General features: G+C 44.2%; 1 protein-coding gene across 12 annotated transcripts in view; it reads left to right on the forward strand.

The window, feature by feature from the left end:
* Positions 1 to 22,631, forward strand: part of vav2 (vav 2 guanine nucleotide exchange factor) — a 119,595-nt gene that overhangs the window by 17,714 nt on the left and 79,250 nt on the right. For all 12 annotated transcript variants that reach the window (XM_057019697.1, XM_057019699.1, XM_057019704.1 and 9 more), the window contains exon 2: positions 12,735 to 12,851. In XM_057019697.1, the coding sequence (XP_056875677.1) occupies positions 12,735 to 12,851 (117 nt within the window). The remainder of the gene's footprint in view (positions 1 to 12,734; positions 12,852 to 22,631) is intronic.

Genomic DNA, 22,631 nt, shown 5'->3' on the forward strand with positions numbered 1-22,631 from the left:
GAGCATGTCACTCTGAAACAGTGAGAACAGGGAAGTTCATCACTCATACCTCTTTCCTGTTTTATATTCCTGCTTATTTCTCTTCCATCTTGTCCACCTGTCTTTCTCTATCATCCTCATGCCCCTTCTGGAAATGTATGCTCCACATATTTTTCCACATCTTTCGCCCCCGATGTGAATCTGCACACTGGTTTGCATTTGTTAAGTCGACATCAAAATAAAGATGCTTAGCCTCCATCTGTGCCCGCCCACCCACCTCCTTCTTTCCATCTGCTAATGCTCTATTCCCATCAGCCGTTTAGATTCATTCATTTTCAAACTCGCATCAACAAATGCAATGAAAGTGTAATTGAAAAATGTTCTTATGGGACGCAGCAGTCTAATGTGTAATTTCCTCAGTAAATGCGGTGCCACCATGCTGTCTTATAATATGCTCGCACTCAATAGGCGTCGCACCATGGAGTTGCATCCCAAATTACTGAAACAACAGCAGCACAAGTGAATGATAGGAAGGAATTAGAATCATCACAGCCTTGTTTTCTTCCCTGTTGCCATTCAAAACCATATGGATATAATTAATCCACCTTAAGAGCACGTGGAAGGCAACACGGATATTTGCCACTTAACCGCTGATGGAAAGGCAAGTTGGCACGAGAGTGAATTGTGGGATGTTGTGGTGTATTTAGGTGACAGATACACGAGCCCTTGTGGTGATTGAGGGCTCATCTGTTCGTTAATTTCTCCTGAACATGGGGACTTCTGGGAGGGAGGCTTTTTAGGTGCTCGGAGCACCCTGCTGCGATTGACCTCATCTGTGATTAATGTTGGAGCTATTCTCACAATAGAGAGAACGCTGCCTCAGAGTCATGAGCAGGTGGTTTCAGGACATCCAAAGGAAGCCGTTTTGCCTCTATCAACAAAAGATGTCACTCTAAGGTACATTTTTCATCGTAAAGATTGTAGTCATCATTGCAGGATTGTGTAGTCATCAAAACCGTGTTGCCCTCTTCAAGGATAATCTACTCCCCCACTGCTCCTCCTGAGGTGTCTTCATCCACTTAAACTCTTTCTGAGGTTCCTGTTTTCGAAACTATGAAGCAAAGTGAATTTAGTCTCACACCCCCTGCCTTGTGATGGATGGGTGGCTGTAGTTTTTGTATAATTATCCTCAACCTCCCAAAGAGAGAATCCATGTTGGTCTCTTAATACTTTAACACTGTTATCAGCCAACATCTGCTGTCCTGTGCTGAGCTGGAGCGTCTTTCAGCTGCAGAAGTTGAGTAGCTCTCCAAGACCATCGCTATGGTGACAGCTAACTTCTATTCTTTCTCCTGGAACTCTCATCATAAATCCAGATTCATGGAGATTTATTCTGTTTAGCAGAGGTGGACATGAACAGTTTCACTATGTTGCTGGGGGCTGCTGCTATTTATATATCATTTATCAGAGGAGAGAGGATGAGAAGTAGAGGGGAAGAGGAGAAAGGAACAGAATGAGAGGAAGAAGAGAGGAGAGAGGAAGAGGAAAGTGAGAAGATGAAGTATCTGGAGACAGGGAAAGAGGAGGAGAAGAGGGAAAGAAGAGAGGGAGAGGAAGAGTAGAAATGGAGATGATGTGAAGAAGAGAGAGGAACAGAATGAGAGGAAAGGAAAAACAGAAGGAGAGGGAGGGAAGTAGCGAGGAAGAGGAAAAGAAGTAGAGAAAGAGAGAGGAAGAGAATTAGAGGGGAAGAGAAGAGGAGAAAGGAGCAGAATGAGAGGGAGGGAAGAGGAAAGTAGAAAGGAAGAAGAGAATGAGAAGATGAGGGAGCTGTAGTTACAAGGAAAGAGCAGGAGGAAAAGAAGAGAGGGAGAGGAAGAGTAGAAGTAGAGATGATGTGAAGAAGAGGAGAGGAAGAGGAGAAGAGAGAAGTATAGGGAGAGAAGGACAAGAAGGGGGTAATTGAAAAGAGGGGGAGAAGATAGAGAGGAAGAAGAAGAAAATGGGTGGGGGAAAAGAGGAAGAAAACGAGAGATAACGATGGGAATAATAAGACAGAGACAGAAAGGGACAGAGAGAGAGAACTGCAGGAAAAAAAAGTCGAGGATACGATCAAAAGAGCAAAAGAGGGAAGATGAAGACATGCAACTGCGACCCGAGGAAGTGAGGAGGACACAGTTAATCACGTTCCTGAAGCCCCGCAGCCTCCAGCAGCATCCCTAACTCGATATTAAACCCTGACACCCCCTGACCTGCCACATGAGTATGGTTAGAATAACCATAATTCCTGCCCGCCATCTGTTACTACCATCAGCCACCTCAAACTTCTCCCTTTACTCCTTATTGTCACAGTGTCATTTTTATTTGGCTTTTTGGCTAAAGCAACTGAAGCCTCCCATGAAAGCCACTGATCTGATAGCGTGTCGGTACATGTGTTACAGAGTCATCACATCAAACCTCCATCAGTGGTATTGCCCAGGTTCTGCTCCATTGAGTGTTAGAACCAGAGCTATAAACATGGCTCCTTTGGGCCGGCGCAGCTCACCTGCGTATTACGACTTGCTGCTACATCGAACGGTGCATAAAGTCATTAAAAGGTGGTGTTGCCTGGGGGCTTGTGTGTAAAGGGAATAAAAGTTTGTGTAGCAGTGAGACAGCCTTTATTAGCTTCATCTTATTTCCTAATCGTTTCCAGGATCACTACTTTGATAAGACTAACCAGCACTTTAATAATGGAATCAATGAAAACAAAAGTTACCATCCCAGTTTCCTGCTGTGATGCGACCGACAACCTCCGTAATTCACCACACACTCCCTTAGAACTCAAATGAGATTAAATCCACATCCAGATGTGGAAAGTGGACACAGAAATTCCCCTGCTTTAATTTTGCGAGTTCAGCTGTGCGTGCGCGTGGGGGTCGGAGAGATTACGCACCGTTGGATAAAAAGAGCAATTTCAGACTGACTGACACGCCCTTTTTAGCCCTAAAAGCCCCCGTTGAGGGAACTCTGTGCTTGTGACAAGCCAAAAGGCCTCATCTGGATGGCCCTCATCCTCCGCCATGTGGCCTGGACTTGGTGAACCTTCACCAGATGGAGTTGTGCACACAGGGAGAATAAATGTGATCGTATTATTTTGAAGGTCAGTAGCAGAAAGTTTAAAGCTGTTGAGCTGAAGTCACACAAATGTGTGACTGGATCAGTCCCCCCCTCATCTTAGCAGCCAAACATGTCACATTTCTCCAGATATGACTCACAAATGACTCATGGAGCTCAGGTTTTTCAGCAACTTCTCCTCTTTCTAAAGACGATCCACTAGATATGGCCCATAGTTCAAACCTCCAAGTGCTGATTCCTGTCACAGCGCTGCTGCCACTGGGTGGAAATCTTTATTTTTTTCTTCCATATTCTCTGTCTGGGTCTTTATTTTGATAATAGGAGCTAGCAATTGACACTTGTCTGACATGCAGATGTAAGCCCTGTGGTGTTTGTGCCGCGTCTGTGCTGATCAAATATTCCATTACTCTGCCTGCTCCTCCTGTATGTAATAGAGCGGACCAGATCCACGTCCAAACAGTATTAGGCTTTCAACAGTCCGCTCTATTGCGAGAGGATCTTAATAATTTCCTCTGCAGCCGGCCGCAGCGTGGGAACTGAGCGTGCACGCTGGGCTGATAGAAATGATTGTTCGCCGTTGTACAGTGTCAGAGGCTGTCAGAGCTTCAATAACAGTGTCGCTGCGCGTTAGCTGCGCCTGTGTTGTCGCGCTGCTGTGTTTGATGGAAGGACGGACGGGCCCTTTATACTGAAGCTGAGCTGCGTACCTGTGTTTATGTCTGGCTGTCAGAGCCACAATTGATCAAATTAACCTCTCCATAGTGCTGATAGATCACTTGGCCATATCTATGCATTCACTGACAGCACGAGTGGTGGCAGCATACCATAATAATAGAGATCTTACCTGAGAACATGCAGAACGCTTCATGTCACTCATTCATTATGTGTTTGTTTGTTCAACAGGCGATCCTCTGATATCATTGACCGCTCAGCAGTGTTTTTATACTCTTGTTAATCCTTCAAAATCCTCATTTTATTCAGCTCGATGGGTTTTCCCGCTCGGGCAAACGATGTGGTCAGAGCTGATCTAGAGGTGCACTCATTAACATCAACATTGCTGCCCTGGGCTCTAACATCTTCTTTTTACTGTTAATAAGCCGTAGTGGTAGATTGCAGGATATTCTTTCAGCTGTGAAATTATTGAAATTCTTTTTCTAAAGAAGTTCACAAGACTGATACGTACATTATTGAGAGTCGCCAACTGCTGGAGTTTTCTTCACAGCAAAGTGGTTAAAGGTCGCTTGGTATTTTATTCGACACATCTCCAGTGATGCTGGTGATTAATGATCACCCTTGAGGATGTTTTATTTGTCATATAAACCTGTTAGCTAAACTCACAATGGACTTACATATCAATTAATTATAGGCTAATTGCAGTCTAGTTGATTGCTGCATGGCTCAACCACTTTATCAGCAGTGTGTGCAGGGTTATCGGGTCTTTACAGCAGCACTGTTAAATGTTGGCAATAGCTCCTGGCCTGGAGGGAGGTTAACATCATAGCAGAGAGACATAACCGCCCTCAGGCCTCTATTCTATCTCCGTCTCGTGTTTATCCCATTTCAGAGAACAACTTTGATTTATACGTTTCACCCCTCACCTCAAAAATCCCCCAGAAGCACAGGGTGGATTCCCGGATCGATAAACGCTTGTGCAGGCTAACACCTCCGAGTAAGTTGTGTGTTTCATGCATTATCGGCCTTTAAAACAGCATCTCAACACTGGCATCTAATAGCAGCTTAGGCCTCCAAAAGCAAAGCGTTGGGACTCGAATGTTTTAAATAACTGCTACCCGTGTTTGCTGAGGTCACCATTCTCAGCTGCTGCTTCCATCTGAAGCCCTGCACTCTGTAATGCACAGCAGATTAGTCCATGCCCCTCCTTCCAACCCACTCTCTCTTTTTTAAACCATCTGCTTTGAAATTAATGGCCATGTTGGAAAGTAGGCTAAATCCAGTGTGACAGCATTTCCCTCCCCATTTTTTTTATTTTTTTAAAGGTGCTCCAGGCAGGCAGTGTGCAACTGTGTGGGAGATGGAGAGGGGAGAGTTGCTTTATCAAGCTGCACGGGGCTCCAAGATTTTCACCTCCGCCCTCTGGGGGGGCTCTGAAGAGATTTCTCGCAGGGTCACTTGGCTGTTGATTGTGGTTGATCCTTTAGTCCTCCTCTCCTTCCTTAGCTTGCCGCCAGGATTTTTTCATCATTATTGAAGTAATTTGGGGAATAAATACAGGCTTCTCTACTAAAACACTCATCAATAATATCTAACCAGTTATATTTATCACTTTTAAGTTACAAGCATGTTATCATGTACTTCACTAGCTTGTGGTGCATTTAACCATTAATGTAATTAATCATATGGTCAAAGTTTTATACTATAGGTTTTAGGTTTATTTTTAGTCTTTGAATGCATTAACAATGATTTGGCTGAAGACGCTGCTGATGTATTTTAAGCGCTAATGTTAAATCTTTAATGGAGTTTTATCCAGAGCCTTCCCTGATGATACACTTCCAGACATATCTGGTGAATTTCTAAGTATTGTATGTTATCAGCCTTGTACGCCAGGTCTAAAATGAAGCATAACCCCGTTGTTCCTCTGAATATCTTTGCACTCCTGCCATGTTGGGGATTTCACATTTTGCCCGTGAGCCAAGATCTGTGGTTATAGAACAAGAAAAGCGTTACATTCTAGAGGCATAAGCAGCCGCATAAGGGCGTACACATGGCTCCTCGCACACAATATAAACACATAGTCTTTCCACGCTTGAGGCTGGGGGCTGTGCTCTTTCCAAAGGTTTTCCTCCCGTGGCCCCTGTGCCAGTCTGACTGGAGAGCTGTGGAGGGTCTGGCCTTGCCTCGCCTGCTGAATGAAAAGGCTTTTAACATGTTCTTTCTGTGGCACAGCAACAGGCCCTGCCTTTAGCTTCCATCTCACACGCTCACTCCCCCCCTTCACCCTCTCAAGAAGGATTACTGGCAGGAACTGGAGGCTTGATCCTACCTTGGTCTGCACTACAGCTATATCCATCTGACAAGGCTCTTTGTGTTCCGTCCCTTTCTAGATTTTGTCTCACTCTCACAATTGAGTTAAGATCCTTTTGTTATCCTGGGTTTGGTGTCTCTGAGTCAGCTGTGGCCTACCTCAGAAAAAGCTGGGACACATGTGCCCTCTTAATTCAGTTTCCTCATGGGTGATGGCCTACAAGGCCAGCCGGGTGTGGGTCATTTATGACTGCTTCCTGGGACGCTATAGGAGGAGAGCGGACAATTAATGACACAAAGATGTTTCAACCAAAAGTTCACCCTCTCTATCTTGCACAGTTTTCACAAAAGCACTGAAACATGCACGTCTGCCTTCCGTGCCTCCTCTCTTTAAGCTCTGTCTCGCTCCACTGTGACAATTCACTCCATTATAACAGTGATTAATTGTGCCAATGAGCTTTCAAAGGGCATTTGCTAGAAAAGCATAAGCAGGCTCCGTGGGTACCGATGATGTCACTGACTGCTGTTCTCAGAGGGTTTAGAGACATATGATGTGCATATAAATACATAAATAACTGTGTTGTCATTACGGTAGAGGAGTCTTTGCAACACTGTGATAATTAGCTTCTTCAGCGGCTGTTGGAGCTCCGCAGTGCAAGCAGTCATGGGTACATTAGTGTGATGTATTGGCGTGATACAAGTGTAACAGGCAGCCGGGCTCATCATAGTTTCCTTCTGGAGATGCCTCTTGGTACAGATACAAGTACATTTGCGAGACTATTGATGAGGTTTTTGTTGCCTTGGCTCCGTCTGCGTGCCGATCAGAGCGTCCCTGCCTGCCGGTCGCATCGAGCGTCCAATCAGTTAATCTGTAAATTGGCTGATTGCGACATTGTGTATCACAGTTCAAAGCTGTGCGATGGTGGGCCGACTGTTTATCCAGTATGTGTTTATGAAGATTAAAACGGGCTGAGCTGGGCCCCAGAGGCAGTTAGGTAATTAACGGGCTCTGCTTCATGTTAATGGCATTAGTCACCTTGGAGATAATCACAGTCATCAAGAGCTCAGGGCTGCAGCTCCATGTACTCCTAACAGGCGCCTCAGACAAAGGGCTGACCAACACCTGACATCAAACATGCTCGAGGGCTCTCAGCCCAGGCTCAGGCTGCTGACTTGAAATGAATACACACACCAGTAGGATGGATACAGTAAGTGAGGCTGCTGGGAAAACTAGAAAGAAATATGGGAGAGCGTCTCAATTTTTACTTGAGCCAACTGGAGATACTTGTCAATCTCTTTTAAACGTCGTCTTATCGCGACAGTGCCTCTCTACTTTAAATCAAAAAGGGTTTTAAAAGGATGAAGCCCATGGGAGGAAAAGCACTGTGGGCTTGTTTTCAGGATCACGTTCCAAAACCTTGAAAGTATATTGTCTGACTTCAGAAACGATAACCCACAAGTACAAACATCCTGGAGAATTCTGTTGCCTTTGTTTTAAACAGAAACGGGTCCGTGGTGCTGACAATGCAGTCTGGTAGTAGCGGGAATTGGTAATGTTAAAAAGTAGGAAGTTTTCCCTGGCTCAGAATAGTTTTTAAATGTCTGCACAGCAGAAAGCAAAGCTGCATGTATGAGCAGTGTTTGGTTTGTGTGTGGAGAGGAAGGGTGCAAGGCTAATGCATGTTATGGGAATCTAACCCACCAGAAAGCGTGAGGATATAGCAGCTATCTCCCTGGTGTCATGTCATAAATCACCTGGCCAGTGATCCAGTGGTGTCCAGAATACTCAGTGGCTCTGCTTCTCATTCATCAAGGCTGAAGCTAAACTGTTCATTAACGCTCTCCAGCAGCATACGTGGACTGTTGCCTAGATACAACTTCATGAAAAGTGTCCTGAATAAAGCTGCACAACAAAACAAATAAATGAATACCGAGAAGTCTGAGCCTAAAGAGGTTGATCGCTGCAGCAGATCAACGGGCTTTTCCAGCAGAACCTCAAACACTGCATCCATTCGGAGGTTTGGGGAGATCCATGTCCAACCGCCTGTGTTTGGCAGATGCAAAATGGCAGATGCAAAATGAGGGGCAGCAAGTCAGGAAAAGGCGAACACTGCCGTGCAAATAGCCGTAATAGTGAATTAAACTGAGGAGTGGAGGGGATGGAAGAACTCATTAAAGGTCAGAGGAACATAAAAGTCCTATAAAAGGAAGCTGATGATTCTGAAAACCATGGGCGACCCCATATTTTCATCATTCGAAGCTCTCACAGTCTTTTTAAATCAACATAACTGATTAATTCTGTGTGTGTGGGGGGGGGGGAGCAATTGGAAGCATTGGAAACTAGCATTTGTTGTGTTTGTAGTACATTTACCTTCAGTTAAACAGCAGCTGAAACCACGATCGATCACATTGCATTTATTATCATTTGATGGGTGGGGGACTTTTCCACTGGCTTTTCAACAGTCATACTGGCTCCTGCTTCACCTTTCTTCATTTAATGAGTCATCTCAGCCATTAATGTGACAAATTCATGTCTAATCCACAAAATCTAACTGTCATTTGCTCTCGTTCTCAGTTTGGGAATGATTTGCCGCAGCACGTTGGCCAGCAGAACCAAAAGCTCAAGCTGAGTCACAAATACTTCCTTATTAATGATAATCGGCGGCATTGCTCAGATTCATCATCTGGAAATGACCACACTGTATTTGCAGATTCATCTCTAAAATCCCTTTATGTAAATGTTGCAGAACTGCGAAAATGTCAACTTTTATTTCCTGATTTTATACGAACCAGGAAGCAGATTTCTTTGTGTCTCGCTGTGAGTGTGTCAGCTTAAGCAGAGAAAGGAAGGAGCTCTACCTTTAAGGCATAGTACTCATCTTTCTCTCCATTATCTCTCTTTCTCTCGCTCTCTGACACAAATAGCATTTCCCTGCTTTAAGGGTCACTGCTTATGTATTCACACAAGTGACCTAATGTGTCCATATGTAGAGAGCATGTTCCCGATGGCATCCTTCATGTTTTTAGCTAATGCCCCCCCTCCCTGTGCTGTGGGCCATCCTCCTGAAGCATGGCTGACATGCACACTCTGTGAATGGGTGGCTAGCATACAGCTACAGCCGGTATAATGCTGTTTAGCTGAGCTAACGTCACCATGTCCAAGCAGAACCATTTCTGCTTAATCAACTGTCGGTTGGACAAGTTTAGAACTGTGGTCAATCGAGGCTGGCTTACAGGCGTTCAGGGGTAATGGGATAGGATTATCACATTTGCATTCTTCTGCCATGCATTATTCATGCAGGGTTCATGTTTTGTAATTTGCAGGAGGGCATTTCCCATTACTGACTTTAAAATCTGGGCACCCTGGAAATGGGAAGGGCCCCCCGTGGCCATTAATCCCCTTTGGGACTCGACGTGCGCATGCTCTCCAAGTGTTTACTGAGATCATGCAGGCAGATGTTGGTGCAGAGACACTTTATGAAAACTTGCTGTGTCACGTTTGAAAATAGCTGTAGCTAGAAACTTACTGGCTGCATATGTGTCTTGGATTTTTTGGGGGGGGAGCTTTCATAATTCATTTTTGATGAGAGCTATTTCTAAAGGAGGCACACATCAATCTTCTTCTCCTGGCTGCAGCATCACTTACCCCAGTTTACTGGAGCCATCATGACTTTAAGTTGGGATTTGTATCTACAAACATAAAGGAATCAATGCATAAACGTAGATTTAGTGTTCAGTTGTTTATTGTGGAGGCAACTTGGAAACAACTTCCCCAACTTCTCAACCTTAAACTGGAATTAGATCTAAAATCCCATTTGTTCTGATATAAGTTGTTTTGCTCACTGCTAGCCCCTCCCTCCCACCCCCCCCCCCCCCCCCCCCCACACACACACACACTCCCTGCTTCAGTTTTAATAAAACAATACTCCTTTCCCACCTCCCCCACCTCCTCTCTTGCCCGATCATGCAAATCCGACATACTTCCAGCATCGCATGTCTTCAATTTGCCGTTTGTGCTTGAGTGAGGAAGCTTTAATTTGTCCCCCCTCAGACAGCAGCACGCGCAGACAGGCCCCCCTACCATGCATTATTCCGCGTGCGATGCAGCAACTCGGTAGAAGACTTTCCAGGCATTTGACAGGTCTTTGTTACCTGAGTGCTTTTTCCTAGCTGTCCCCCCACCTGCTGCACCCCCCCCCCCCCCCCCCCACCTTAGTGACAACATCTATGCCCCTTTCAAGACCTGTTTGTTCAAGACTAAGAAATCAAACGCAGAGCTTTTGCTCCAGTGGAGCACACAGCCACCTGATTTAGAGAGCGTCGAGCCACCATGGAGGAGAGATCACCTGCATGAACTGTGTTCTCTTTTCTTTCCCCTTAAACTCACTCAAACCTAAAAACCAGGATTAAATCACTTGCTGGTCTGTATCTAAATACTTTGTCAACATCGACAATCAAATACTTTTGTATACAGGATTCCAGATTAACTAAAATAAACTTTTAGAGGCACAAGCAGACAATTTAAGGGCCTAGTGAGTAAGTATTCATGTTCTCTCTCATTTTCACTGTATTATTGATAAATACTTTGACAATAAATGCAGAAACTATGTTTTAAATTCATGTTTTTTTGTGTAGCAGCTTTGACACAACATAAATATTAGATAATTTATACAACTAAAATACTAAATGATGTCAGTTAATGTATACATAATGTATATAACTGATAACACAAGTCCTCGATTTTCTCGTACATCTTATGTTTCAGTAAATCAGCCCGTTCTTGCGTGTTGTGTTCAGTTTTACACCGTTCTCCCTTTGTGTGTGGGGTTGCACTTTCATTCCACAGGTGATTCACGGCACATTTTATGTTTTAGCACAACTGTTTATGGAAAATTGCCTCTTATGACCTGCTGGGTTTACTGGGGAGAAATTAAGCACTGACACTCCTCCTTTGCCATTGTTTACACGGGGTAAAACCTCTGGATTTGGGCGGTAAACCTAAACCCACTTCACAGCTCTGCTTTGCACGTGTGTTATAAGGCACCTTTACCTCCGTGCTTGCTTAAATAAGCGCTATATTTCGAACCAAGGTGTAATTGGTACATTCAGGGCATCTACATAACGGTGTGAGTAGATTCCATGCATAAGCACTCATCTCTTCTGTGCATATAGAGGAGTTTGTGATGAAAAACACGGTTCACGGAGTTGCAGATGATTGCACCAATATTGGATGTTCCGGTTCTGCTCTCAGGAACTGCAAAAGCTGTTTAGTTGTTGTTTGTGTGCTCTGTGCACTTCCTCCCAATAAAAATCTGCTGCCATTTGGTTGTCGATCCAACGTCGTTGTTGGTATTCGATGCCTAAAATCTCAGTCACGGAATAAAAACAAAGGAATATTTCTGCTAAGCTTCCAGGCTACAATGAGGTGATTCCAGATTGATCTTCCCACAGCCAATCTGTGCCCGAGGAGATGGTTCATTCCCACGCAACCTCGTGCTCTGAACGCCACAAAATATATTTTTTTTTGTCGCAATGTTTGCAATTCTACCCACACCATCGCACCGATATCGCGGAAAAATGCATTAGCATGTCAGCGACATCATCCATCCTCCTGATCAGTATCTGCAGTGTCTCCCTCTTTCTCAGCCCCAAACCACTCCAGCAAATGTTACCATTTCATATCCAGGCTGGAAAAATAAGCTTTTTTTATATACGTTTCCCCTCCCACTGCACGTGTGGATCAGCAAGTGCGATAACCTTCGTTGCTGAACTTCAAATGTCACTTCGGCTTTCGGCAACCAATCACACATTTATTTATTTATTAAGTCAAGAATGAGTCTGTAAAGGGGTTCACACCCATGACATAAAGGCTGGAGCAGATGTGCACACATGAATAAGAATGATTCAGCAGGTCTCTCAGGTGCGGCCAACGCAAATGCCACAAAATACCAGGAAGATGTATCTGATGATATGTGTTATGTTTTTTCTGCCAGGGTAACAGATCCAACACACTGACGCTGATGATTTCCACCACGGTCTATTGTAACATCCAATATGGCTCATTAGGGTACAGGAAGATTGAAATGAGACTTTTTCAACAGCTGGTTGCTGGCTTTGTTGCAGAGAAAGAATGCTAACATTAACCCTTTTGTTACTGCTTATTCCTTTGTGAGTTCCCATACACCAGCCCTTCCAAGGCCACCACACATGCCAGATACAGACATTTATGTGCTAGTGTTTAGCTTTCAGACCCAAGGAGAGGAACTGGCCTATCTCAGCAGCATCAGGAGTAGCAACGCTAGGAAATTTGCTCCTCACAGACACAAAGATGGGAGGTGGCAGTTTGGTTTGTCATTAATATTGCAATGTGCCGGTGCAGTTATGGGTCTGTTCGCAGCCTTTCAAGGTTTATCTGCATGATGGCATATGTTAGCAGCCAGAGCCAGTCTTACTGAGCCCAGCATATTTAATATGCAGTTTATTATAGGTATTCCCAGCCACTGAAAATTCCCCACTATATTAACCGTTTTTTTTTGCCCAGTAGTAGCAGTTAAGTCGGCAGTATGCACACACACACACACAGGCACACACACACACGCACACACACGCCATGCAAGTGACTTGAGAAAATCAACCACTGTCCTCTTCTTTTCTAGTTCCTGTGTTTGAAGAACATCAGGACGTTCCTCAAGGTGTGCCATGACAAGTTTGGGCTTCGCAACAGCGAGCTGTTTGACCCCTTTGACCTGTTTGATGTCAGGGACTTCGGCAAGGTGAGTCAACTATTTGAAGTGCTTTGCTTTGCCCCCACAAATAGGTCCTGCATCTGAGCCGGCACTACATTTAATATGTATTTATATGTTTGTGCAAAGCTATGTTTTAACTATGGATGCGCCTGAAGGTGCACTGGTGCTTACTAATAACAACAGGAGTCTTTTCTGCCTTTGTCAGAGGTAATGGACTCTATAGTATTTGGATCGTTAGTTTGGAAATTCTGGTTTCTTATTAAACAGTACTTGCATTAATTTGTGGTAATGTGTGTAAGCCATAATAGTTTAGTCAATGTGAACTGGATTTAAAAGAAATTCAGTGTAATCTGACAGGTTTATGAATCTAAATAGAGTCGGGGCGTTGCTTGTAACACTTTTGGATCAGCAATTTCATCTCGTCACTGAGCGTCTACAACACAGCCTTGGAAATGGTGCGTTAATGTGCTCCCGAGCATATGTTGGCTCTGGCTCGCATGTCGACTCACAGGTTATATTGACATGGGGATGCATGTGTTTTTTAATTATTAAACTAGATGTCATCTCAGGTCAGGAGCTGTAAAAGCTGGAGGAGCTGTTAAGCATGCGCCCAGAATGGCTGAATTCTTGGCTTGGAAAACATCAGTTTTCAATATTCCAACACAACATGGCTGGAATATTGCAAAACCCCTCATAAGGAGCTCATTTCTTCTCATTTCTTTTTGGGCCTCATCTGGATAACTGGAGCAAAATGAATAAATGTATGGAATCATACGTCTTTGTGATGGTAATTCAGATATGTGATAACAACAACATCAATCCTGTTGTCTTTCGTCTCTCGAACATTTACACAGACATTATGTTAAACTAAACAGTGGTGATAGAATGAATTATATGACCTGGCAGCTGATGTTCTGGGGGGCATGTTGGCGGGAGGATGGTGACGCTGCAGCTTCTCTGTAGCCTGAGCGCTCACGCAGAGTCAGTGCTCCAATATTAAGAGCTGAATAAACCGTGTCCCACCATTTACCATCGACCGCAGAGGCCATATTTGTGGAAATTCATCTGCAGGTTCATCTCCCCCATCCAATTCCTCTTGGCCACACAGCCTGTGACTGGGAAAATAAGGCAAAGGAAGATGTAGAGTGAACAGATGAGCGCGAAGGAAAAGAAGGCAAGGTCTCACTTGGCAGTTCACAGATAAACCACAAACTGATGTCTGGGAGTCAATGAGCTCCTGGTGAATGATATTAAAATCCAACAGCAGTCAGAATCAATCACACGGGTGCTCCACATGTCAATGTGGAGATAGCTTTGGTATGGTCTCAGCAGTGACAGGCTTGTCTCACCATTGATTTTCCATTAAAGCCAAACGTCACATTAAAATACATTACATTCAGCAGATTCTACTAATGGGGCATGAATTTAAATAGGGAGAGTGCCTCATAAACAGACAATAATAGGACTGTTTTTTCTCTCTCTGGTTGTTTTGGTCCTCCGCATATGCTTTACTCCTTTAACTGTGATACAAAGTGTCTTTGTGTTCATAGTAAACAAAGAACCTTCCTTTTCCGATAGTAGTGGCATTCACATGGTTGAAATAATGTGAAGATTCTAGCATTTAGTGTGCCAAATAAGAGCATATGAAGACTTACATTACAAGACATACATACATAATTTTATGATTGTATTGCTGCTGCAGCTGGGGGGCCAATGCAATGTCAAATTTAATCACATTCTTAATTTAATGTAGCATGAACACACTGGACTTGGTTGGAATCCTTTCAAATGTTATCGGGTTGTCTAAAGGAGATAAAGTGTGAAGAAGCTGGGCTGTCTTTCCAAATGAAGGGCATGTGTCTCTTGCTGGCCCACCCTTTAAAACAAATGGGGTATTCCTGATGGTGGAGGAAACGCTGTATAATTTAATCTCTACTTTAGCACTGGAATTAAAAAGGAGGACACTGGGTAGAAGACGGAAGCTATGGGGTTTGATAGCAGTCGCCTCTATAAACATTAATCAGCCCTTTCCATCCTCTCCCGGCTCCATGATGGCTGTCGTGTGCCCCAGAGTTCATCTCCCCTGGCCTCTGATCCCATCCCTCCTCCTAATGATGTCTCTTCCTGGGTCACATGCAAATGGGACCGTTCCTGGGAGGAAAAGCGATCGCACCTCGGGAAGCCTTCTTCCACCCAGTCCAATATGGCGTGTGTCACAACAGATGGAGCACACGCCCTGCTCAGTGTGCTGCACTGATTTTTATTACTTGGTTCCTTTCAAACAGAAACACTCCTCCTCAGCTCATCACCTCAGCTATGGCCCCATGATGCATTCTCTTTCCTCCAGGGGTGGAACCTTGAATAGTTTCATAGGCAGACCGTCAAATTGCCGTCTCCGCATCCCGGCCCATCCCCCATCATCATAAATTCATTATGACATCATTAAATCTCTAAAATATGTCTTATTACAGTAGACCCCAGAGAACATTTCTGTTTAAACCTCTCCCACCTTAAACCCAGCTGCCTCGTTCTCCTCCTCTCAACCCCTTTTAATTAGCCATCGGAGGAGCATTGCTGTCATTTAAATGAACACGGCAATCACTTTATTTGGCTGTTGCCCCGATTAGCATAATTAGCTCGCACCTGTTAATCATCGATCAACAGTTTGGTAATTTTCCATCTGTGAGTGGAGAGCAGTGACAGCCGGCAGCTTTCTGACGAATCCGTCATCTTCGTTAAACAGAAAGGTAGAGTTGGTTTTAAATGCATCCCGCATCACCTTCTCCGCTCATCTAAACAGGCCTGCAGGCGGAAACATTGGCATTTGACCCCCCACCTACACAGACACAGACTCACACAGACACACAGACACACACATGCATGCTCATGTAACAAGCCCAGAAAAATACAGGGTTTTATTGTGACAGGTTTCGGTGTCTTAATAGCCTTACAAGCCACCCTGGATTGCTTAAAGCGACATTATACGAACCTTTGGTCATCATTATCAACGCCCCTTGGTGTAATTTCCACCAATAATTAGCAGTTTTAATTTTTCCTTCTCCGTTTCTGCCATCCATCAGCTCCTTTGCTGTGCCGCCCTCCTCTTCTCATTCATCACACACCAGCCCTCAGTGAGGATGTTGTGATAAGACTAAGCCATCGGCAGACCAGGCACCATTGTGTCAGGACGTGATTGCCATTGGCCACTCGCGTTTGATTAGCTTCTTCGCTACTCAGAAACCCTTGCGCAGGACTCTGCTTCTTTCATTTCCTTCCTTTTTCTCCGTGGCTAAAAATAACTAGTTGCTCAGCATCCCCACCCAGTGCCAATAACATCTGGAATTTGCCTCAGCAACTGCTGGCCAGCTGCCTGGATGCTATTTACTGAAGCAGGTTTTAACCTCAGGCGAGCTATTGCCACGGAGCATTTATTTCTGACATGCAAGTCAGTCATACGGTCCTAAATCCTTTGATAGAGTCACTTGTTCTTAGCGATTTAAAGGATTTATTCACTTTAATTTACTGTACCAAGAATTTATTGTAAATTTGTCCAACACTTTCCCCCCAAAATATCCTGTCTTGGTGGTTTGGTGAATGTGACAGGGTTTACAATGTTTAATACTGTTAAAATTGGCTTTTTCTAAACTGTGCAGAATTCATACATCTATTTCTGTAACTTCTGAGTGCCAGTCTTCCTCCGTTGGACTGAAGAAAAGTGCAATGTTGCTCTGTCTTATTGGTTTTAGAGTACTTTGCCTGAGGTTTACAGAGATGTGAGCAAGTATACACTGGCTTTAGAGAAGCAACCACTGGTATTAGATGAATTACTGTTATTGTTGTCATACATAGAAGAGAATGTAAATAATAAAAATCCATCCTCAAAGGGCTTCACCCCATCCCATAACAGTCTTTTACTGAATTGTTACAACAATAAAGGGGAGGTCGTCTGTCTAGAATAGGACCCAATGACAAATTGATTAACACATTCAGGACAATCCCCCATACTCAAAATAATGTGCCCGTGCAAGGAGACACTGAAAGTAACAGGTTTATTGGTCTGCATGATAGAAATACAGTACAATTCAACTGTTACATTACTTTAGCTGTTTACACAAACCAAAATAATTGCTACCTATATTGATAAAGAAGCTGCCGCTTTGGTTACACATATATAACTGCACAGTTAAAACACACCGGGGTGCAGTGTAGCCTGATCAATCACAGTTTCCCTCAGAGAGCATTTATCTCATAAACATTCCGTGGAATCATATTGTCCCACCTCTGTAGAGCATTTTGTGTTTGCTGCTTCTACCTCTGTGTCCTCTCTTTCATGCCTGTCCACCAGGACCTCCCATCTGCAAGTGTTTTTAAAATAAAGCTTGCACAGACGCGATCAATAATTCATCCCAAATGCTATGCTGCTGATGATAATTCTCCTCACATGAATTATAAATGGGAACGTCCTCTGCCTTCCTGTGTTTAGACCCCCTTCCTTTGCTGCCTTCCATGCTCCACTCCCACGACCTCATTAGTCCTGCCGCCTGCTGCCGTGATACCCGCAGAAACAGGTGGCTGCAGAGCAACATTTTTCTATTCCTAGGATGTAGTCGGTGCCTGCGCTTGGCTCAGGTTTTCACACAGTTGGTCGTACTCGGAGGTGGGCAATAACTGAGAACAATGGAAATCTGATGGATTGATGAAGGCATCGTTTCACCTGAAGAACAAGGAAGACATGCCTGGAATAGGGCTTAGACTGTGGAGTTGATGGAGTGGTGCTATAATAGCAAGCCTAGCAATTGGGTGTATATGAAAAAAAAATATGGGATCTATGGATGCTGCGAAACCCCACATCTAAGCTGACGGCGAAACATCTCCTATCTTGATGTTGTAATGGCTGCAGGCTGCTGCGGCCAGAGATTGATAAGGTACAACTAAGGTGCAGCTGCTAGGTGGAGCCACATCGACAAACTAGTAGAAAAGCACTGTTTCCATCTACAGGATCAGAGGAAAAAGGGGTAAAAGTTGGATTAAAAGAGCAGGAAAAATCTCAAAATGCTAATTTTTAAGGCAGCCAGGACATATTTGAGCGAGCGTTTGCGCGTTTAGGCTTCTCGTCTGGTTTAAAAATAGATGTGTATTTACAGAAGTGCAGTCCTCTGTGTGACTCTGAAGCTCCCGCCTTGAGGTTTGACCGCAGCCGACTCTTCAGAGTCGACGCGAGACAACGGTCACTGGAGGGTGGGTTCCTGTTGTCAGGGTGCTGTTTTCAAAAAGAACAAACGTGGTGGTGGTGCAGGGCGTTTAAAGCCCTCAGTGTGAGCCCTCGCAGGCAGTGTGAGCCCTAATTATTCCTCCCTCCCTGATTCTTCCCCTTCAAGGCCCCACAGGCTCAGCTTTGATCGACAGGTACATTTTGAGGAATCACTGGCATGAAAAAAGAAGAAAGCCACCAATTGGGGAGACCGTCTTCAATCATTTTTCTTCCCCCTTTGCCGAGAGACCGCCCCAGAGCTGAAAACCAAAAGCTGCCTTGCTCATAAATCTTCATTTTGCACTAATTTTCATGTGCATTTAAGTGTAGACTGCGATAGGAAATCAATGATGGCCAATTTGTCCTAAGATGTGCGGGTCTTCTCTTGGCACTCTTTCCGCCCACTTCTTAAAAACATGCACATTAGCTTGATTGTCTCCAAATCAACCTGAGGTGTAAGTAAGTGAATGGTGTGTGTGTGTGTGGAGATGGACTGGTGACCTGTCCCAGGTGTACTCTCACCCGGTGACTGTTGGGACAGTCATCCCTGATTAACTTTAAGTGGTGGCCAACAGAAGACACATTCAGTCAATTACTTGTGGGGACAGCTGGTACACAGACCCATTTTTTTCTGCCTTTTTCGATCAAATCATAACAGCATCGCCAGCTGTCACAAAATATGTTGTGATTTTTCTGTATAAGGAAAGAGTTAAACAGGGTTTTGCTTTTGTAGTCGTTCGGCATAAATCGTCATTAAGATTTCCTGACTTTCTCAAAGCAGCTCCTCTGTCTTTTAAAGCAACGGTGGATTCCTGGAATGTTGCACCTCACTAAATGGTTTTAAATCACTCTACAAAAAGGCACATAAGTTAAAATACTACCTTGTTTTTTTTTCATCAAAGATGGATCTTTTCTTCAGGGTCAACATGTGCCCCCATTTTCTTTTACTTGTAAAATGTATTGCTATTATACTTAAAACACATAAAAACAGCCCCCAAACAGTGGGTATTATAATGTTATGGAGGCAGCTTTGCATCGTAAAACTCCTGTGGCAATTTCCAAAATTGTTATTTCAAGATAGGCTATTAGCTCCATTAACTGCCGGCTGCGTGTTAATTGTCTTGACCCGATAAACAAAGTTGGGTTCAACAGTTCAGATTTAATAGCGCCTCATTTGCAAATTAACGCAGTTCAAAAAAAGTACAAGCCTTTAATCCAACGCCTGGCAAAGAAATAAACAAACATGCATGACTATCAAAGTGGAATTGGCCCCTTTATGCAGTTGGAACGTGGACAGTGCCCACAATAGCCGCCAATGAATGACATTGCTTTTTACATGGTGGAGTTCATTAACAGAAGCGCATCATTGTAGCACACGACGTGCACACACATCCCGGCACTCACAATGGTGCTGAGGGCCATAAATGCTCTGCTGGAGCCAGTGTCCTCTGATTTCCTCTATCAAAGGGCTGTAAAATTTAAATGAGACTAAATGGATGGCACCTTTTCTTATTATCTGCATTATATAGAAATATGGTGACGGCACTCTGGACTCTGAGGGAGGGAAACTGCTGTTGCTGTTAGTGTGTCAGCCCAGTAAGCTCTTACAGACCCTTGGGATCAAAATGGTTTTTTCACTACTTTTCATAAGTGGTTGTGGATTTTATTATTATTTTTTACAATAGTCACTGTCACACTCAGACTCTTTATTGTAGTTTATGAGCACAGCAGATGTTATAAAAAAAGACCTATAAAAGAGTAAAGATTAACTCACACTACAACCTTCCAAAAAGAAAAAAAAATCTCCTGTTTACTACCTGGTGTTGTTTACGTCCACGTAGGGGTCGTAGTTGTCTTTAACAAATATGAGCTGTGTTTGAAACGTAGCCAACCGTGGAAGCGCCACTCGCTGTCATGTTCTGTAAGCCTCCTGCCGCCAGGGCGCGAACAACACGTAGAACTAATCGGGAATTCTTGTGCGTGAAAAGCTCAGGCCTGCTATAATTAAAACCCAATGTTGCCATAGCAATGTTCAGTGGTGTGCGGTCATGTTAACGACAGCCGCACACATTATAAACACTCTTTAAATACTAATACACACTGTAATTATTCTATGCTCTTATTTGATGAAGGAATAAATGTAGGATTGTACCTCCGCTGGGACCTCCAGGTTTTGTTCCCATTTTATGTTTATCTGTATCCACTTTGGGAGTGTTTCTAGAGCTGGTTGCTCAAATTAAATCATAAAACTTTAGAAATAAATGCCAAGATATTAATGTGACATTTACATGTGAGTTGAAAATATTGGCTGGTCTCCGAGGAGTTCCAGAGTGTTTCCTGACTGTCAAAGCGTGTGTGCTGCATCTCCGTACACGGCTCGTTTGTCAGAGGGTTCCCAGCCACAGCTACCGCAACGAAAGGGCCTGTGGATACTTGTCATCATCCTGGAGAGCAACCCTGGACAACCCAAATGCAGCACGCTTCAGACAGAGGCTACATCATGGAGATGGAGCACAAGAGTGACGGAGCGGGGACAAGGGTCAGGAAGAGCCGGCAGCTTTAGGGACCGAGGGAAATCGACGTCTTTAGCGAGACCCCCACGTAGAGAAGGACCGTTACAAAGAGAGCCGCTCCAAGATTTTGTAGCTGCTAATTAAATAAAAATAAAACTTAAAGTTGACAGAAGATGTCATGGTCAATATAGTAACAAGATATGCACATGATTGACAGGAATTACCATTAATTCCCAGGTGGGATTGGTCCTTTGGTCAGATCAGTCTGTCAGTCCTAGAGCAGACCTGGCAGCTGAACACTGTAGCCTTCTTATTTTTCTTTGTGCTGAGGTTAATATCAAGCAAAAATGAAGCCATCAGTCTCTCAAAGATGAAGACCGGAGGGCAGAGGAATGGATGAAAAGAAGAAAGAACCCCCACAGAGATGCAAGTGGACTCTGATGCAACGCAGGCCAATTCAAAATGGTGCCAAATAAAGGTCGTGACATAGAGTGCTGGAGAAAGTCATAGAGGGGCAGGAGAGACACAGACAGCAACCGACAAGCTTATTGAATAGACGATTGAAACAAGAGCATTGGAGGGACAGATGAAAGGATGGTGGTGGACATCGCAGAAACCAAGTGGAGACAGAGAACCCCAAGTGACATTAGTATCAATCCCATAGTTTGGGAGACAGCTGACTCAGGGGGACACTGCCCTTGTTATGAAAGGGACACAATGACAGAGAGGATAGGAAGCTTATGATCACACTGCGTCAGCCTAAATAACAATCAATAACCCCCCAGTCGGTTTCTTCTTCATTATCACAGCTAGGAGTTAAATAAAGCTGTTTCTTTTTTTGAACATTACTGGAAATTTAACACCAAAGTACAATATTTACCATGTCCTAGTGTACTATCTGCACTGGCATCTCTGTTCCAGCATGCAAGCATCAAGTGTTCTAAGAGGTCCATAACATTCAGACGCACACAGTGAAGACATTGTTAGCTTGCTGGCAGAGCCGTGCCTCCCCGTACAGACATTTTCCACCCCGACTCAAACAGTGCGGTTGTTGTGCGTGTAGCTGCAGCGGCGTGTGGACACATGCATGTCCAGAGTAGTCACACAAGATCGTATGTCTCACAGAGAGGCGATTTTGCTCAGCACAGTTCACTCAGTCAGTGGAGGATTATTTCAGGGTAAAGTGACGATTCCGGAGACAGGCCGTCAACTCGCCGCTCTTTTTCCTGACTCGCTTTGGGGCGCGTTTGAATCAGCATTAACGGTAACGCCAAGAAAATTATAGCTGGACAACAGCAACATGCAGAGTCTGGAAAATGTAGTGTGACGGAAATGTCTTGCTTCTAACCTTCCAGCAGTAGCACGATATAGCACAAGCACACACATGAAGACACACACATACACAGAGAGAATGTCACATTTCTGCCCTGGCAAACTAATATGTGACCCACCTTTCATGGCTTTCTACTGCCACTTGGTTCTGCTGTGCTTGTGCTGCACTTGGCATTTGAAACTTTTGATTGATTTATTACATTTGCCTCCTTTTTCCCACCAATACAGTTTAAGTTGTGGTGGCAGTCTGACTCCAACAAATGGAAAAGAAAAAAAAAATCATTCTACTGCAAAGAGCTTTATAGTGGGTAGAGGGTAGCTTCCATTGTGGAAGCTCGGGCATTGATCTGGCTCCCCGGGCTCCACGCTGCAGAGGTAGAAAGAGATCAGAGGGAGTCTGATGCGCTGGTCCATAAATATGCACACGCGCACTTAACCCACAGATGAGATGCAGTCGCTCAGTTGGTCCCACTCCGTAAACACATGCGCTCACATCTTGACGAGACCTCATTTGACTCAAATGACTCGGCTAAAAAACCTGACGTCTTTAGCCTGAAGTGTTTGTGTCATCGAGTGTGTGATTGCCAGAATAAGTATCTTTGTCCAGTGACCCAGCCACCAATGATGGTATTCATGTAGACTGGCAGATAAATCACCAGCTATTACACTGTGTGACAGTTTGAAATGAAGGAATTTAAGGCAGAATATGGG

This window comes from Takifugu flavidus, chromosome 20, assembly GCF_003711565.1.
Source record: "Takifugu flavidus isolate HTHZ2018 chromosome 20, ASM371156v2, whole genome shotgun sequence".
Classification (NCBI taxonomy): domain Eukaryota; kingdom Metazoa; phylum Chordata; class Actinopteri; order Tetraodontiformes; family Tetraodontidae; genus Takifugu; species Takifugu flavidus.